This window comes from Strix uralensis, chromosome 1 (assembly GCF_047716275.1).
Source record: "Strix uralensis isolate ZFMK-TIS-50842 chromosome 1, bStrUra1, whole genome shotgun sequence".
Lineage (NCBI taxonomy): Eukaryota > Metazoa > Chordata > Aves > Strigiformes > Strigidae > Strix > Strix uralensis.
In genome coordinates, this window is record NC_133972.1 from 123971355 (window position 1) to 123990908 (window position 19554).

The 19554-nt window shown below is 40.8% G+C and overlaps 1 protein-coding gene across 6 annotated transcripts in view; it reads right to left on the minus strand.

The window, feature by feature from the left end:
• ZNF521 (zinc finger protein 521) overlaps nt 1–19554 on the minus strand; it is a 232729-nt gene that overhangs the window by 17843 nt on the left and 195332 nt on the right. For all 6 annotated transcript variants that reach the window (XM_074879902.1, XM_074879859.1, XM_074879864.1 and 3 more), the window contains 2 exons: nt 12543–12674; nt 9755–9870 (listed from right to left, as the gene is read on the minus strand). In XM_074879902.1, the coding sequence (XP_074736003.1) occupies nt 9755–9870; nt 12543–12674 (248 nt within the window). The remainder of the gene's footprint in view (nt 1–9754; nt 9871–12542; nt 12675–19554) is intronic.

A 19554-nucleotide genomic window follows, 5' to 3' on the forward strand; every position in this document is an offset into this window, starting at 1 on the left:
AAAGGATTCATTTACCATGCCTTTCACTTTCGTTTAAATCCTCAGTGTTCCTGTTCTAAATGACAGCACCGCAAGCACTGCTTTTAAGCACTATTCATCTTGCCTACCACATCTCAGCCTTTCACACAGAAGGCTGCTCTCTCTCCAACAATGGAGCCTCACTCCTTTATAGCTTGAGGGCAGAGACTGTTACTAGCTGTAGACTTGCTGCAAATATCACAATAAAGGATACAAATGTGAATTTCTCTTAAAATACAGGTTCAGCTCTGGAGGTACCTTGCTTTAGAAAACTCTGTCAAGAGCAAACAATATATCTTTCTCCAAAATGCATGGCAGCCACCCCATTGAAACAGCTTTTCCAAATGATCTAACGTGTCAACGGAATCAGAATGCTTGTGAATTTTATACTTTTCTCCACTTTAGGACTCTAATCGATATTTTAGCTTCCTTCACACTTCATATACTCAATCTTGGTTTGGCAGGATGTCTTGTGAAATATTAAAAAAACAAAGAACAAACATCCCCCCTCTCTCCAAATCCCTGGAGCTTGAGGAGATGCAGGGGCTACCCAGCTAAGCTCTGTGATACAAGAAGGTAGGGTTCAGACTACAGAGCTGAAGAGGTGGCAGGTTTGCTGTTACTGAGCCCCTCTACCTATGCTTTGGTACACCACAACCATGAAGGGAGAGGATGCTGGGGTACATGGGGGCCATGGCAACCTCCTGCCAGTGCACTGGAGGGAAGAGGGGGCAGACCTCGAGCGGCAAACTTTCAGTGATACCGCTGTGCCATCACTCGGGAAACTGCAGGACCAGTGGAGAGTGGAGCCAGGAATCAGGAGCTTATTCATGGGGGTGGAGTAAGGGGGGCCAGCAGCAGGGTGGGGGGAAGGGAGGCAGATTTGCAGAACTGGCCATGAAGCTCCTCAGTACACCATAGCTGGATGCTTCATAAAGTCACACTGATGGCAGTCCCGGAGATGGCCATCTGTTGTCAGCTCTGGGCCAGATGAAAGATAATATAACGGCAGCTACTGGTAGCTAACAGCAGGGCAGTTGTAGGAAGGAATGTGTCCTAGAATGAAGAAGTGGTGCTTCCTGTTTAGCACAGAAAATCAGTCATCGATATCAACTACATTAGCAACAAATTAATGGATGGATAATTAAGAGAACTGAACTGATCTACCAGGGAAATTATTCAAATGCAAACAGAGTGCTTATTTCTTCTGCTTACTCCAGGTGTATGAGCCAACTGATCTGACTAATGGCAAGGTGTAGGCTGAAACGTTCAGGGCACAGATGATAAAACCTCATTTTCTGCAAAGGGCAGAATTCCATTTCTAATGATTATTTGTGGGTCAGGGAATACATTTACTGCTTCCCCTGCCCTCAATCTACAACAGGACTCCCTGATGTTCACAGAGGTTTCTACAAAGACTGAGGGTAGAAATTGGCCTTTATGTAATAACTGAACTTCCCCTTATTATTACCATGATTTATTTTTACAAGTGCCTTATCATTATTATCAGCATCACTCAGCAGAAAAATGTTTGCCTTCCCAAGCACTATTATTTCTATGTTGTTTCTTTCTTTGCCCCATAATCTCCTTTCTACTTCTCTTCTATTCCTTTGCTTTTGTTTCCTTCTTCTTCTACCTTTCTGCGCATTTTCCTTTCTGCAGCAACTTCTGATTTGCTTCTTTAGTCTGAAATCTCGCACACCTTCCTGTTCCATTTGCTAAAACAATCAGCAATCATGATGTTAACGTTGGCATGTAATGTTACTGATATGTTTCAGAGTCAACAGGACAACAAAAGGAACAGTGGAGCTTATCTTCTGATTGCCATGAATTCATGCTGCTTTCAGACTGGAGACAACAAACTTCATTTAACATATTTGCATTACACAGATTTTTCAGTCACAAGGATTATGAACTGTACGTTACCTGATTCTGCAGAATTTATTTAACATTGACCATACAAGGCAATAGGAGAACAGATCCAAAGTATGGGTTCATCTTTTTTGTTGCTACTGATTTTTTTGAAAATAGATACCTATATTTTACAAAAAGAATCCGGGTATACAAGAGCGTAAACAGGAAGGAGTAGGCAAAATAGGGACATATATTCAAGCACATACACATTTGGGTATGACTCTATCCCCCTTGCTTGATTTTGTATAGGTACTTTGTGGGTATAGCCCCGTACTTACTTTGGACAGTATATTTAGCTTCCAATCCTTTGCCATTTTACTGTTCCTTAAGTCTGAATTTCTTTTCAAGATTAAAATGGTGTATTTAAAGGCAATATTCATCACTTAACTGCCACACGGTCTTTGTCAATTAATTCTGTAATTTCATCAATAATATCACTCAAGCATCTGAAAAAAACCCCTCATAATTGTGATTCAATTGCTCCAGAAATTTAAGGAATGCTCTCTCAGGGAATGTATAAGGCATGTTGTGAACACATTGTTTCCTGCTTATTTACAGGCAAAAGTGTGGAAGGTTTCACAGGCAGACTGTTGCCTGTAGACTTACAAGTATTATGGAGTATGTGGAGACGAAGTAAGAACTGTTAATACTAAGCCCATCTTTGTCAAACACTATTTAGTGAAATCAAAATGGTCCCTGAAAAACTCTGGCACTTTGGGCTTGGTGGGCTTTGCAATGTGCTATAAATATTCATGAATTAATGAAGTACCCACAGGGACTGTTTACATTTGAATAGGCCAATCAAAGGTGGGTGAACTCACAAGCTCCAAACCTGGAAATTTCTTATTTAGAAAAGAATTACTGCATGAAAACCTAATATGGCCGTAACACCCCTCAATCCCCAGGAGGGAAGGGGCACTGGAAGGGAATTCAAAGTATTTTTTTTTTGGTATTTAAACTTTGTTTGACATTGAATCAGAAGACTTGCAGGGGAAACACTCTGAAGGTATGTCCTTAAAGAGCTAATGCATGAGTGCCTCCACCATGCTTCTCCTGATTGCCTTTTTGAGAAAATTTGCAAAGAAAATAATTCTCCTTTCTAGGGAAAGAAGTCTCAAGTCTGATTTTTTTAAATGTTGGAAGACATGGAAAAATACTTAATGCACATACTGGTGTACACTAATATCCATATAACTATCAGAAACAGAAAGCACAGTAAGGGTTCAGGAAAAATAGCACTCAAACTAGTAATAACTTGCAACGCGTGCAGCTCTATCTAATTCCCTCAAAACATAAGCATTAATTACAATCCCAGTATCTTTGGCATATATATTATTATCATCATCCTCACTCATGAGATGGAGAGCATACACGGTTAAGGGGAGCAAGTTAGGACCTGACCTTGCAATTGAATCCAGCTTTCCTGACTCCTAGGCATTTGCTCTGACAAAAGCAACCTGACTGCCTGCTAAGGACTAAGGCCAACATTACTGAATGTGGCACTGTATTTAGGCATCAAAAGTATTTTGCTGAAACCTTAAATGAGGCTCTGGCTGCTCAGCACCTATGCTTTTATCAAGGTTCCTAACTTCAGGCATTTATGACCTGATTTCCTGATGTACTCAGCACCAGCATCTTGCACTGGCCTTAACTGCAGCTGGAGGTGCTCAGCACCCTCTCGGAAATAGGCCATTGAGTTTGAAAATGTTGGCCTAAAGGTTTGATTGTTAATTGGATTTCAGGTAGGCTTCTTTTAAAGAAGAGCTGACAAAATTATTCTCTGCTGGCTCCTGGCCTTTGGGGCCTAGAAAGCCAGCATCTATGTTCCACTCCTCACCCTAAGAGTTTGGGGACCTAAAAATGCCAGAACTAATCTCCAATTTCACTTAAAAAAATGTTTTGAGGCCTTTTCTTTGTGAAGAAAACATCCTTGAAAATCTAACTTCACCTGCAGGTTTGAAAGTTTTGTCCCTGTTTTTGTGTAAAGAGTATAAATTATTCATGGTTTCCCCTGCTGTCATGGAAGGCTCACTGTTGGGACCTACATGATACACAGACTCAACTACTGTGGGGGCCTTGGCAAAACAATCCTATATGGAGGTAGCAGTGCCACGGCTGCTATGGTTGATGCTATTCCCACACCAATCTCTTTCCCAGCTGGCCCCAGAAGGCCTCTGCCACAAGGAGACAACCCCAGCCCAGGTTAATTAGCAGTTTTCTCTAGCTGACCTCCGAATGAGAGAATATAGCATTTTAATCCCAGCTTTGCCACTGTCTCCACTAAAGGTCTCAGTCAAGTCTTTTAGTTCTTGAAATAGCCTAGAGCTTGTTTAGTTCTGCTCCGGCTTGGGTGAAGGGTATTTTAAAGGCCATTTTAAAATGTTGAGATTTTTGGGAGCATTTTACAATGCAGAGATCTTTGGAAAGTTTAACTTCTACAGAAATGGGGAAGAAACTGGAAAATTAGTTTCAACAGTGCTAACCTTAGAGCATGAAAATGTTAAAACAGGACATCCAGAGAGGGACATACATAAAGCTACATAAAATTTCTGGATACTCTTCTAAGCTGCATCTGCCCTGCTCCGCTTCAGCTGTTTGCACCAGGAGCTAAGAATGTTCTCCTGCTGTTTTAAGCGACATGAGTAACATCTGCTATGAGTGTTTCATTCTTTCTTTCATCCTTTCCCTGGGGAAGGAACTGTGTGTTTTGTTTTGGAAGAGCTCTGTTGTTGTGCATTGGGGTTTTGGGGAAGGTTTAGAAATCTACGCGCAGGTACGTGTTTATATGAGAGAAAGGAGCCTTTCGCACCTCTAGGTGCACCCTACTCTTAAAAGTGTAAGTTGAGGACATTCATGGTAATACTTAACTGCTGTGGAAGTCTCTTCCATGCTTCCAGGCCAGTCTGTGAGAATGTTCTAGCTCCTGTGCAAACAAGCTTCAGCTCTCTGATAAAAGCACTCACAAAGCAGGGCTGTCAACTACCGTGTTGTTACTAACCGGGAAGAACTTCTCAGGCGATCTCTGAGATGTACTGGACCCAGTCCACCAAGAATATTAAGGACTGAGTCTTAGAGCACAACTGGACAAACATGTAGGAAGGCAGTGCAGTCAGCAAGAGAGCAGGTTGAGTATGCTCCTGGTCTCCTTTGCTACTAAGGAACGGTGCTGCAGCTCTCTGTATTAGCTGGAACGTCCTACAGGCTGATGGCTTCATGCCCAGGTATTCTGCGCTGATGGAGTCCAGACGGGAAGCAGCAAGGGCGTGAATCATTGAGGCCAGGTCCCTTTTGAACAGGATGGGAAGCAACCACTGATCCAATTATTTCTCGCCCTGTTTTTCATGTCTGTAAAATGGGGACAATTAACTACCCCAGGGGCAACTATTAGTCACAAAATGTTAAGAAAACGCTCTAATTCACCAAAAAGAGTATAATTTTTGTATTGGGCAAAACGGTCCTGAGAAGTCATGTAATCTTGGCTAGTATCATATTCAGAACTATCATCACTGATGAAACCTGTTCAGCAATTCTACCAGACATTGCTACCTCTCTGACCCAGTAATATCTAAAAAAAATCTAAAATGAATGCATTCACTCTGCGTAAGACCCCATGAGAGTCTCATTCCTCCTCACAAACACCATGATATGTTGACTATGGAAGTAACACTAGGACTGGAAACAGGAAAGGAATGGCTACTCCTTATCAGAGACAAGGGAAGCACAAACACCTGTTCAAACACCTAAGCCTAAGTCCAAAGACAAGGCAAAAGAAACAGGCACTGGAAATAGCATAAGGTCAAGAAGGGGAAGTTTTAATAGCCACAAGTTACTTTATCATAATTTAACGAAAATTCAGTATTAAGTTAAATTAGCGATGTTTCTTTACTTCCTTATTAATTAAAAGTTCAGTATTATGGATAATGGATGGAGAAGACCATTTTAGTTATATCCACCCTGTACAGAGAACTGTATGGTCATACTTCAGATGTTCAGTTAGAAGAGTTTCAACTTTTGGGAGACATCTAGTCATCCTATAAATTACCTTGCAGCTTCCTTATCTGATATGCAGATGGGATATATTTCTGATTTTAAAGATTGTTACAAGCCTATTTCTGAAAAGCTTATTGTACTAAGCATGTCTTATTAAAAGCTTTCCGCTCTAAAGAATAAACACTTTTAGGGACATACCTTTTCAGCTCTGTTTCAGATGTGTAAATACACCACATAGCCTTTTGAACATGTAAGTTTGAAAATTTACAAATTGGAACAGTCTTAAAACATACACTTCTAACTGTTACAGAAGGTTTCCACTTGCTTCCTTTCTATGGAGGTAGTATGTCCAAAAATTAAGAGCTGGTTCAATAGCTATGGAGCACAAAGACATTTAAAGGAGAAGGATGAGCTATGGAGATGATCCTAAAACAAAGAGCAAATTCCTGTAAAATCTCATTATTTCAACTTAAAGGTTGAGTAACACATTGCATGTTTGATTTTCAGGACTGGTCATTTACTCTCTGTTCTCACCAGAATGTGGTCCCATGGGATTGTCTTGCATTCCTAACAGGGGTCTGGAGTGAAATCATGGAAACCTCTAAAGACAGTCCTACTTGTTTTTTGCATTGAGAAAATTGGTAATGAGGGGATAGTAACCTCCCCAAGGTGACATGAACTTAGTGTGTGTGTATTCTTATGTTCCTATAGCCTATTCTTCCCAGAACAGGAATCAGAAAATGATAAGCAAAGAAATGCACTGGGCCATACACCAAGTTTTCATTCTAACGCATTTATTTTCTGTATCCCTGAATTCATTCCCTTTAATTATCAGCTGTACCATGTATGTGGATAGGGCACCTATGCTATTGTGTTCTGCTCTGCTCTACCTTGTTCACACTCTTACTCTGCCCTACAGCCATGGAATGCTGTCCGTGGCTTCTAATCTGAGATGATTAGCATCTCTCATGCATGGGAGATGCAATTTAGATGCATGTTTAAATTAAAAGCAAGGAACTGTTCCTAGTAGAGGGAATAAATACACTGTTATGCTGCAAACCCCAACATAAACCACGGTAATGTGAAAGGATGGAGAAACATAACCCGGAGGCTAGTTGCAAAGATTCCACTGCTTCAGCTGGTAGATAGCCTGAACAAAGCAATGCCTCCTACAACAGGTTTTAAATGAGAGTGGGCTCAAGATCAATGTATTTTCAGCAAAAGGAGACTCCAAAGGTCAGTACCTACTGCTCTGCCTAAGTGCTCTGCTGCCCTTTCACCAGTCTGGGTAGATAACTGGAGGTAAGAGCAGAAAGCCAGCGATCCCAACAAATAAATTTAAACGGCATGATGGTACTTCATTTTTTCAAACATAACGCATTCTCAACTGGGGTGGAGCTACCCAAGTTAATTAAAATAATAAACATAAATAATTAAGTGAATAAGAAAATGAATACCTTTTCCTTTTTGCAAGTGTAGATAAGGCAGGGAGAGGCTGTCTCTAAGGGAGATGTGGTCTATTAAGAGCCTTCTGCAGCATGGAACAACCAACACACTGATTGTCACCTAGCCAATGTAGAGCATAATTTGTCTCTCTGTAGCAATGTCCTTTTGTGCTCTTCACTATAAAACCAGGTGCCTCAGTTATACTGAAGTTTTAATGAACTAGGCTTAGATGGAGAGAGCAAAATCTTGCTCTCAGGCTTGGGCATGGATGAATTTTGAGTGGAAAAACACGTGCTTTTATTAGAATAAAAAAGCTGAAGCCAGCTGCTTGGGACTCCATGTATTTTGAAACAAAAGCATATTTTTGGGGGGACAGACTATAAGGAGGTGATTGTACATGTCACAACTACACCTGGATCTCTGTATATTTTGCATCTTCAGAATTCAGTTACCTATTCTGCTTTTTTGAAATCCAGTCTGTATTCTGCTATTAAAACAAATTTCTACCCTCTTGTTCCTGATTCTTTTTTCCCATAATTGTCTTTTGCATATGTTCACCTTCTCTCTTCCTGAGTTTTTTTTTCTTTTGGTCTTTATTCCCTAACATTCTCTCCTTTTTGTTTCCAGAAACTGCTAATGTCCCTACTTCTCCCTACTTCCTCATTTTGATTAATCAGTGATGAACAAGAGAATTTGTGAAAATCAGTAAGCCAAAAATATTTAAATATTTTCTCCTGAAAAAGCTGTTTCACCTTACTGGAAACACTTTACAAAAAAAACCAACAAGTATTTTGACCAAAAAAATAAAAGAAAATGATTCCACAAAAATTATGCTGTGAAAGAAACATACACAACAAAATTAGTTTCTGACCTTTCCTCGTTCCACTCAGTTTCTCCTTTATTTTTCTCATATGTCCAATAACTTTCTACACAATCCAGACCATTTCCTGACTTCAAAACTCAATCTTGCCTCTTTCTGTCCATCACTATGTATGAGTGTCTTTTTCCCTAAACGTCCAACTTCTTATTTTCTTTTCCTTGTCCTCCTCTTTCACTTTGGGTCAGAGCTTGCATGCAATGCCTGGTACAGACAGTGATGAATGAAACTGATCTGGATCTATTGAAAATAGGAGAGAGATACAGCACAGGCACCTAGGAGTGTTACAGGTATAGTACTGCAGGTACTAGAGGAGCTCCCATGACCTAGGTGTTCACCGAGAAAGAGGTAGGGAAGGCAATCAGAAAGGCTTTATTCCATATTGTTTTCATGCAGAAACAAATTAGGAAAAAGAAAATGCAGTGCAATTGACATAAACACCAATCCTTCACACAATGAATTCATGCATGGTTTAAATGCTCTGATTTCTTTTGTTTCCAAAGAAATATTTCATATTGTCATGCCAAACATTGATATCAGGTTTTCAGTGTGTAAAACCTTCAGTAAGTCAAATACTAAGTGGGCATATGTGTGCACATGCCTCACTAGCCTTTTGCCTCTATTGATGAGATGAAATCCAGCTCTCGTCCAAAGCAAAATTAATTGTGGACACCTCAGTCAAAGGATTTAGAGATGGGGGGCCCATGCTATAAAAAAACTACTGAAAAACCTTAAGTGCTGAAAAATCTCTTCATTCCAAATAAAAATCACATGGTCAATAGCGTAGGAAAAGCCTTACCATACAAATAATTCTCCTTGTTCCATCAGACCATCAGAGATCCTAAAAATGTCTCCTCTGTCAACCTATCTTAATATTTCAATATAGACTAAAATAATTTAGAAACAATGTTCTGCTGCTGTCCCAAAGTGTAACACCACATCAGCAATAACACACCACCACTTCTCATTGCAAGACAAGCAGTGCAGACTGTTAATATACAGTAAATAATACTTTCATCCAAAATTGTTTTCAGATCTTGTCCAACATTTATTTCTTCCTCTCTCTTCTTTTGTTTACCATTAGTAAACTGTAAACAAGTCTGAGAACAGCAGACAAGAAGACAGTGTACCATTCATTTGACCCTCTTATTTTTTTTTCCCCACCAAGTTAGTATTTATGGTAAATGGACATCAGGTAAACCAAGATAAATCCTGTCCAAACAGAAGAATAGGATGCCAATTTCTCTCTGTCAAGAATATCTTGAGCTGCAACAACCTACAGAGCAACAATCCAAAGGTGGCTCCCAAAATTAAGGTCTGTACCAGGTGGCTTTCTGTCAGCACCTTTTTGAAGCACCATGGGTTGAATCACCTGCAATTTCTTTTGTCCTTCCCTCATTCCCATCCTGATGATGAGCAAGTATCAGAGGAGGTCATAGCAAGGAAAGCTTTGAACTCAGTTATCGAATACATAATGCTATTAAAACCCCCAGGTAACAAGTGTGGTACCTGCAGCTCTGTTTGGAAGAAGAACTTCTGTGGACACTGTGTGCAGTCATAGATCTTGTCCTCTTGTCCATGGGCTGAGAAAATATGCTGCTGCAATTTGTTCGCTTGGACAAACACTAGAATATTAGACAAACAACAAGCTTTTCATTATTGCATATTGCAAGAGTTTTTTATAAACAATTTCCCATTAACACTCAGCAATTCCAAGAAGTAAAATTAGGCTGGCGCACTCTGATTTCACATTACACTGTTGCTATAATGGGTACCAACAAACACTATCTACAAAGTGGGATCCTTCTTCTAAAATGAAAGAATTGAAACACATGCCTTGTTTAAGAAAAGAAAACAAAGGAAAAAAAAAAAGACCCTAACAGGACAACGACTGAAGATTTCAAATTTAAAGAATTTAAAAATGCCATTTTATCTTCAGAATTATTTCTTCATGCATACTGCACTTTGATTGAACACACACAAAACTTATTTCCTAGCAACCAACAGGTTTGAAAAGCATAGATGCCAAAGTCCTGTTTACTCTGTGTGCCTAAAGTTAAAGCTAACAAACAGCTCTGTATTTAAATGTGTTAATGCTAAAAATTATATCCCACAGCTACACTGGGGCAATGTCTATAAATGTGAAACAGAACTGCAGGTAAATTCTCTTTGGATACTTTAAGATCAACTCTGCCTACACACTGAATGCAAGGGTTTCAATAATATAAACATGTTCAATTTTAATGACTACAAAACAAGGCCCTAAGACTGTGTAACAGTTTACCTAGGAGACATACTATTAATAATTAAATTGTATATGCCAGAGGCAGTGTTTGGGTTGGCAGCACTGACTTCTGATGGATGCCTGGTGCACTGTGACCTAAAAAAGTTTGCATCTACAATATTAATCTGTATAGGCAGGGAAAGGATTTATTAAAGATGCTGGCATTTGACTTTGACTCCACTCCTAATCATTAAAATTATTCTAATTGCAAGGCAACAAAAACCATCAGAATATTGTTCTTCTGAGTCATACATTTTAATCACATTTCTCATTACCCTGAAAAAAAAAAAAAAGATCAAATTCCATTTTCCATATAAAACTTATATTGGTGATTTTTACTTCTTGTTAAGATTCTAGCAAGACATGCTGAAATAATTTAATGGCATATTGCTAATAAAACACTACTGTTTATGATTAATGCTTGGTGTCTATTTACCCCATCAGCAAAAAGGAAAAAGTGTTTCACACAGATTGGAATCGACTTATCTCCATACTCTTTAACACATTTTACAAGGCTACTGGCTCAAACATTAAAGGATTAGTTTTATCAGGGATCTTGCTCACATGGAAACCGTCAGTGGGTACTCCTTACATATGCAAGTGTTCAGATTGCATTTACAACTCTCCCAAACTTGGAAATCGAAGACCCGTAGCATTACACTAAAAAAAGATCATGTCATAATGTGTACACAAAGACAAGGGAAAAAATTAATAGAATCAGTAATAAAACTAAAAAACCAAAAAGGATTATTGAACACAGACACCTAACAGGCAAACTGTTTACAGCAGTACTATCCACACACATACATTACTATGACAAGCTGTGCAGTGAAGACAAACTATGTATTTTTTTAATTTTATAACCCACAGAAATGTGTGAAACCTGAACGCAGTGAGGTAATAATCATCACCAGCCACTGTATCTGAGAGATGAAAAATTTAACTTTAATTTTCCTCTGTAGCACACACTTAGGTTTTATTGGGAGGGGAGCTGCCAAACAAAGAGAAGTAAAATGAAGGTATTAAAGGGTCTATTTGCCTATCAATGAAAATCCTTCACTCCCATTAATGGAGAACAGAAACCTTGAATGGCTTCCAGAATTAACATGCCATTGATGTGAGAATACCCAAAGTGTGTTTTGTCATGTTTGTGATTATCTTTGATTTTCATCTTGTAAAGCAAAATTGGGCATGTAAGCTACATATTAACGCTTATGTTTTAGGTTATCATTTTATGAAATGTTCTATTAAGGAGTCTTTAAAAAAACTCACAACAACTCTGTAGGCATCCTTTTAATGTGTTTTCATTTCCAACAACAGCATTTTTCTGTTCCTCATTACGGCCCAAACACTGCAGTGCTTAGCCCTACTGGGTCAAGTTATTTTCTCACTTGGGTTTTACTACTGAGTAACACCACTGACTTGGGGAGGATTATTCCACACTTGGACTTGTGTCAGGGGAGAGCAGAACTTGACTTGTGGCAAGACAGCATGGTTTGCTTTCTAAAGCACATTACAAGGGTGTTTCTTCTCACCACAAGCCAACAAACACATGCAAGCGGGCTTTCTTACCCGATCAGAGGAGAATACTGCTGCACAAGCTATGCCTGGCAGCCCTTGCCCGTGGGGCCAAGTTCTGCTCTGAGTTATATCATTTTAGATGAAACATCTGTGGCTTTAAAGCACAAATTTATGGGCGGTTTTAACCTCGGCGAGTTTGGAACATGAAGGTAATGAATGTGATACTGTGGAAGGTAACAGACTATCGCTTCTGTAATTATAAAAACCCCAAACTTCCGATAGAAGAGCTTGAAATGCAGTTCTTACAGATGGATGCCTGACCTTCCAAGGAGCTCAGCTTTCTAAACGATTTCTAATCAATATTACTAACGAGCACAAATGTAATGTTCCCTCCTAAAACTGACCTAAAGCCAGCATATGACACAGTTGTAAGTGGAATTCTGCAAGCACAAGCTAAGGGCACGACTGGGACAAGCAGTGATGGCCTCCTACCTGTAAAGCACACTGGACATTTGAAAGTGCCCCCCATGCCTTCAAAGCTGTGCTCTATCAGGTGGCACTGAAGTTTGGCAGGAGAGTCAAACGTCTGATTGCAGAGTTTGCATTCATGGTTCAGTCCTTCATCTGCGGGAGAAATCAAAGGAAAAGTGAAGTTCACCACAACCTTTACCAAAGAGCAAGTCCAACATGATCCATAAAGAGACTTTCTGTTTTCTTAAGCTCAGGAAACTGGATGTCCCTCAGCATCAGGCTGCTGAAGTGTTCTCTTACCTGGAAGGTTTCAGAATGTACAAAGCTTAACTGGGCATTAAAAGCACAGATTTTCCACATACAATTAGCACCAAACAGGAATGCATAGCATTAGACTTCAGTAGGAAATGGGAAGTAGGACCTGAAACATCATCTCTTAGCAGAGATACCTGATCACGACCAAGTACATTTTCAAAACAGCGAATGAGAAATTTAATGCTGATCACACATCATCCCGTTTACACAGCTAAGAACTGCAAACACATGCATTTTTGGCACTCTGGCTGACGTGGAGTTTCTTGTAACCAGTGTGAGAGGGGAGGGTAGTTTATACCCTCACCTCACTCCTGCTCCACGTTTCCAGTCCCAGGGGCACACGCAAAACCTTTTGCGAGCCACAGGATTTCCCAGCTCCCTTTCTGACAATCCTAGATTTTTTTCCCCTTTATTTGCATTTCTCCTCTTAACAGCTCAGAAAAGTCCCCCTGCGTCTCCTGACGCAGCTTTCCTGTCAACGTCCTGTGGCTTTAAAATGCTTCCCACTCCCCACCGCTTGTTCCTCCGCTTCCTCCCATTGTCCTCTGAAGGCCGGCTGGTGCCTGGCACCAGGTTCCCTTCCTGAGGGTGCTGCAGGATTCATCCACTCCGCCATGAGGGCAGTCAACGGCTGTCCTACTTAGAAACAGTTGCTAGGTAAGAAGTGGCTTCCAGCCCTGCTGCAGAGGCCTCAATTCCCACAGCGCCGCTTAGAAAAGGTCCTTCTGTATGTCACCAGTGTGCTACACGAGTAGCATTGATCTCTCAGGTAAATACTGTATCTGATTATTAAAAATCAAGCGGGAATAAAACACTTGGCGACTGGCACAGCTCCCTACCATTTCTTGGGTGAAAAGGAGTGATTTAGGAGAGTGCCCTGCCCACCCCAAACACCTAAATGCCACACTGCCCACCTCCTGCCAAACAGAGTGCTGCCTGCAGTGATTAGTGACCGTAATGATGGATGTTCGCAGTTGGCAGTTGCTGTAGAAGGTGAAAGCAGAGACAACGTTTTGTACTCCACACAACAACCCTCCCCACCAATGTAAAGAAAACATGACACGGTGCTCGGGTAGCTGAGTGGAGCCACATGTCCTCTCAAAATGATCCTTAGTAACTTATTGGAATTGAAAAAATTTCAATGGTAGCTCTCAGCTTTCACTTCTCATTAGTTCGAAAGCTAAATGTAGTAAGTCACAGCATCTTTAGGAAAGGGTGGGAATTTGTGGGCTTTGGACAGTGCAAGCTAAGCCAGGCAGTGGCAGCTATTCTGCAGGTGGGACTACCGAAAACTACCGTTGCGTGGTTTTCTATTTAAGTGTCAAAGCACTTTATAATGAGAAGGTAAGGGGCAGACAAAACCCAGCAAAGCCAAAAGATTCAGGGTGGGGTGGCAGGGTGTCTCCTTTGGAGTAAACAGTCAAAAATACATAGAGCACAAAAATTTCTACCCTGACAATGGTCAGTAACTGGGGAGCTCTCTCTTCACCGAACACCTAGCTCTCATAATGTTCATATATATGGCGTCTCCATTGCCTTTCACGGTAAAACCATGATTTTCATGTAGCGATTGTGAGGGGAGTATAGGGCCCAATTTTGTCTCTTTAAAATGGACACATCGGCATGTGGCCATTTTTGTAACTCTCCTGTATTCCTGTCGGTCTTAGTGCAACAGAGAGGTGCCACGGGTATAGACAAACATGGCTGAGCATTGCCCACATGCTCACACAGCAAACCACAGACTTCCCTTCATCCTCTACCCAATCCTTCATTAAAGCAGTGTTCTATTTTCCTGCCTACCTCCGCATGCTGAAGAGCTATCAGAGGGGCGTAAAATGGCAGGTATGTTCTGGGGGTCAGCTGAAAAAAGGCCAGCAGTCCTGGGAATCCCGTGTCCATGGACTACTGTCACTGACGTACCCATCTCTGTTACCCACATCAGACAGAAGAAGTTTGCTGCTTTTGACTCCCAGCCCACCTGACCAGGCACCAATTTAGATCTGCTGAGGATGCCTGTCTGTGCAAACTTGGACAAAGGCTCAGGTCAATCTTAGCTGTTTTACCACCATGGTCTCTCTGGAGAGACCGGAGTATTGAGGCAGCGGAGCACAGGCTGCTGAGGTAGGTGACCTATCCAGCCAGTCACACTGGTAGTCAGGTACTGTTGGCTGAACATACTCTGTGCAAAAGACTCTCCGGGGCAGATTAGGGGTAGGTAGACACCTTCTCATCAGGTAGGTGACACCTTCTGTAACTCTTCATAGGTAACCATTTATCAAATATATGCTATTTCCTTAGCAGGGGAAATTTTAGTGGATTCTCAAGAGTTGCCTGGGATTTGGGGTTTTCCACCATCACTGACAAAATCTTCCAGTGTGTTCTGTTTTTGCTACTGCTGACAGAAGACAAGTATGGCCTGTGCAAGCACCGTCAAGGGGAGTATGAGGGAAAAGAACCTGGCACGCACCAGTCTGTACATCTAAGAGAGATGGTCGCGTCCTGTGAGGCAGGCTGTATGCCGTGGTCTCCCAACAGGCAGCAACCCACAGCTGTGGGTAAAGCTGCAGAACAGCGTACTGAAAAGAGGAGGAAGGCTCAACAAACCAAATATAAACACCTCTTCTTTCCTGAAATTGCAAATCAATTGCGAGGAATGTACAGCCTGCCACACATGATCAGATCATTTCTCCTACATTCAGATCCTTGCCATGGTCATTACCAAACAGTTCTGAAGACAGTGCAAGTCCCCACAAAGGGTAATTATGAGCTAGAAAGCCTGTAGGGTGAAGTTTCTTCATCAAACTGTGCTGATACACACAGTCAAAGCAATTAGGACAAAGGGAGCTCCATCTCAGGATCTTTCACATGTCAAGTGTGGAAGATAATCAATGCCAATTCTCAAATCACAGAGTTACTGTTGGCAAAGTGTAAATGAACCATGCTAATATTCTTGAGCATGGGAACACTGAACAGGGAGTTCTTCAAACATTCCAAGGGAGAAAGACTTCCTAAAAAGAAATATTTTTATATGGAGCTACAGAAGACAGAGAAGGCTTTTTTGTCTTTCCATTATCCTAGCTAATGAGGAAAAAGCAGGAAGAAAGGCATGCACTCCTGATGCTGAAGCAAAACTAATTTTAGTTACACAGTATTTGTACTTGTTCAAGAAGAATTGAACCCCATTAAATGTGACCCTATTGTATTTTCCATATCACTCAGATTCAAGGCGATTTCCTGGTCACAAACATCAAAACCACTTTGATTACTGTGTGTTGCAAATCCGATTTTCCTAAAGGCTTATAAACAGGGTTTGAAAAATCCCCTCACCCACTTGCCTGGGGCAGATGGGAAACTTCCCCAGGCAAGAGACATCAATTTGTGCAGAATCTAAGCTTTCTCTTAAAAATAAAATGTTTTTAGTCTCCTAGTTCTAAAGACCGCATTTAAAATATGACTACATTTGTATAACTAATAGAATAATTTTTTTCCTAAGTCCTCCTGTTCGAAGAGTTAAACCCCTCTCCTCATACTCTTTTTCACCCATTTTCTGCACATCACCTGCTCTGCGCTACATCCTTGGAACAAAGGACAAGGTTCCAGTCCTTGAATTCAAGAACGTGAGACCAGCATGATTTAAATTTAAAGGAGACAGATAAGGTTACACTATTGGCAGAAGAGCCAGGATTGCTGGGTTCCTTTCTGAACTCTGACACTGACTTACTCTTATCCTCTTGGGCATGACAAAATGGCCTGTGTTTCTCAGACTACCCATCTTTAAAGAAGAGGTGTTAATTTTGAATTTCTACTTTAATAGGCTGACCTAATTAGTATCCCTTAAGACTTTTAATACAACTGGGACAGTGGAGCTGGAGAAGAGTCCAGGACTATCTATCATACACAGAAGACCCAGAATCATTGCCGTCTGCCTTTGAAAAGGATTAAGATATGTCCAGGCACACAACTGCCTGCTTGCTTGGGTCACACAGCACTGCAGAAGGATGAGGGAGCAAGGCTTTATCCCTGTGCTCTGCTCTCCATAGAGAATTTAAAAGCACAGCCAGCATTTTATCTCCCACTGGCATGAGAGCGCCAGGGTGTGGCAGCTCTTGCAAAGGTGCCAGATGCAGAAAGAGGATGCAAAAGGCTCTTGTTTACACACTGGTCCCTGTCTAGCTCTTCATGTTTAGCAGCCAATTTGATAGGGTGCTATGGAACTGCAAAGTATGATATCATTAATAAATAAAGGGCTGGTGAAATGTCACATTTTCAGTTTCCATTTGGGATAAATCTGAAAGGGAATGGGAGTGTCAGATAGAGTCCAAAAGGCTCTCCTTCCCTGCCGAACAGAGCTACTGCTCTTTGCTCTTACTCATGGAAAAAAAGAAAAAAAAAAAAAAGAAAAAAAACGTGCTGAACAGCTTTAAAAAATTCAATCAAAATAATCTGCTCTTTGGAAAGGTGGCGGCTGACAGTAATTGGAAAATACTGTCTGACTCATTTATTAAAGTGAGATTCAGAGTCAATTGATTTAATAACCATTAGAATATTCTATTAAGGATATAATAGGTTGGCACAGCCCTATTTTTTATTAAGAGTTATAGGTAAGAAATAAGCAATGCTATGGAATTTTAGACAACTGCTGTATGGATTAGACTAAAAATATGGCTTGCAAAATAGGTATAAAAGCAGCAACTATCAGAAGGAGGAATAGGAAAGTACATTACAGTGCAAATGAGTTAGCTGAATGATGAAAAAGAAATGAACCTTTAATATAAAGCCTGCACTTTTCCAAATCTAACAGAAAACTATGCACTGCATTCCCTGATGTGGTACATCGTAAAACAAGTCAGCACATCCTTCACATTATGGATCCAACAACTCCATAAGGAAGGCAAGAACAAAGTACCCACTGTACAGCACAGAACTGCTGCTTACTGTTGCTCTTACATGGTTAGGATATGAGTTTGGACATGGTTAAGACCTCGAACATGGATGAGGATGGTTTACCCACTGCTGGTAGGCGAATGAGTTTGATGTATGCAGAATTTCTGCATAAGTAAATTACTTTCCATTTGTAATCTTTATTCAGATAGTGGGAAAATGTAAACATGAATCAATTCTAAATAAATGCATTTAATATTCATATAAATGTTTAATATTTACACAAATATTAAATGTTTCAGTGGGGGTAGGTAGATTTTAATTGAGGTGCAGCCCATTACCTCAGCAACTAACTTGATAACCAGCTATAAAAGCAAACAAAACCAGTCTTCGTGCTGAGCATATACTCACATTTGGGGATCCTCTGTCTTTGCACTGGCTACCCATGCTGCAGAGTTACTGAGTAACTTGTATGGCAGGCAAGATCCCCCCACCTGCACCCCCACTTGAGTCACTGCTTTGGATGACCTGGCCCAATTTGTGTTACCAACTCAACGCACAACTTCTTCATTTCATGGAAGGCCCTGATGTTTCAATATACGCTTTAAACAAGTGAAACCCTTTAAGTAGCCTCTGGATTGTGTGTCCCATGTTTATGCTTCTTGCTCTTCAATAAAAACAAAACTAGAGCAGCTACAAGCAAATGCGCACTGGCTGACTTACATGCAGCTGTTAAGTCGGTAACCACTGGGGGCCCTCTTATATTGTCTGATCAACACTACAGCCATTACCAAGTACCAATTTGTAACAGTTTATAAGTAACTCTTTCTCTTATTCACCCTCGAGATTGTCCAGAAGAGTCCTTCTGCCTTTTACTCTGAATAAATCTATAGGCAAAAGTCCAAAGATGATGATATCCTCCTGGTAAATCATCACGAGGCTGGGTCCATGCTTAAAAGCATTTGCTAAGAAGTAGTGTAAACTCTGCCCTCCACACACAACACAGCAATGAAATGGCCTGCAGTCCCTGTATTTTTTTCAGGTCTAAAGCATGCACAGTTCCCACACTCAATGTGTTTTCTTTATAAATTTTTTTACCAAGCAAACCATGCCCCTAAACCAATTTCTCCTTCTTCACATTGCTTCCACTCTTCCCCAAGTTAATCTTGCAGCACACGTTTATAAGCCAGAGATCTAAGGAGCAAGGAAGGAATGCCATGGATGACAGCTCACCCCTTGGCTACATCTCACACTGAAAACTGAGGAAGGACAAAACACACCATACAACACTATAATTTGCAGAGTATACAGCCATTCGTGCTTCCCAGCTTATAGTGCTGTGTTTGTCTGCATCTTTTTAATTCTATCAGCCATACACCCACACACTCATCAGCCTCTCAGTGCCACTAGAGACAATCTCATTCCTGCTCAAAATTTGGTCTTAGGGCCCACTATGGAGAATAAGTGTGTGACAAGTATCCTCACCTGCTAAGGAACACACAATATCTCTTCCAAGCCTGGAAGCTGAAATGAAATAGTACCTGAAGTCTCCAGTACCATGTTCATAATTTCTGCCTGATTGTAATAATGCTCCTGTCATTTTCAATTTCTCAAACATTATCCCCCATGAAACTCCCCAATATCTCAAGCCCCCCCCCCGAAAAACACTATCCACCACAGTGTTAATTTTGGAAGCTGACGTGAAAAGCATGGGAATATAGTGATGAAGAAGGAGACATAGTAAAGGCAAAGCATACAGTTGGAATTTGCAGCAGGAAGAAGAATACAGCTGGGATTTACAGCCATGAGAAGAACCTGCCATGGAAAAATAGGTTTT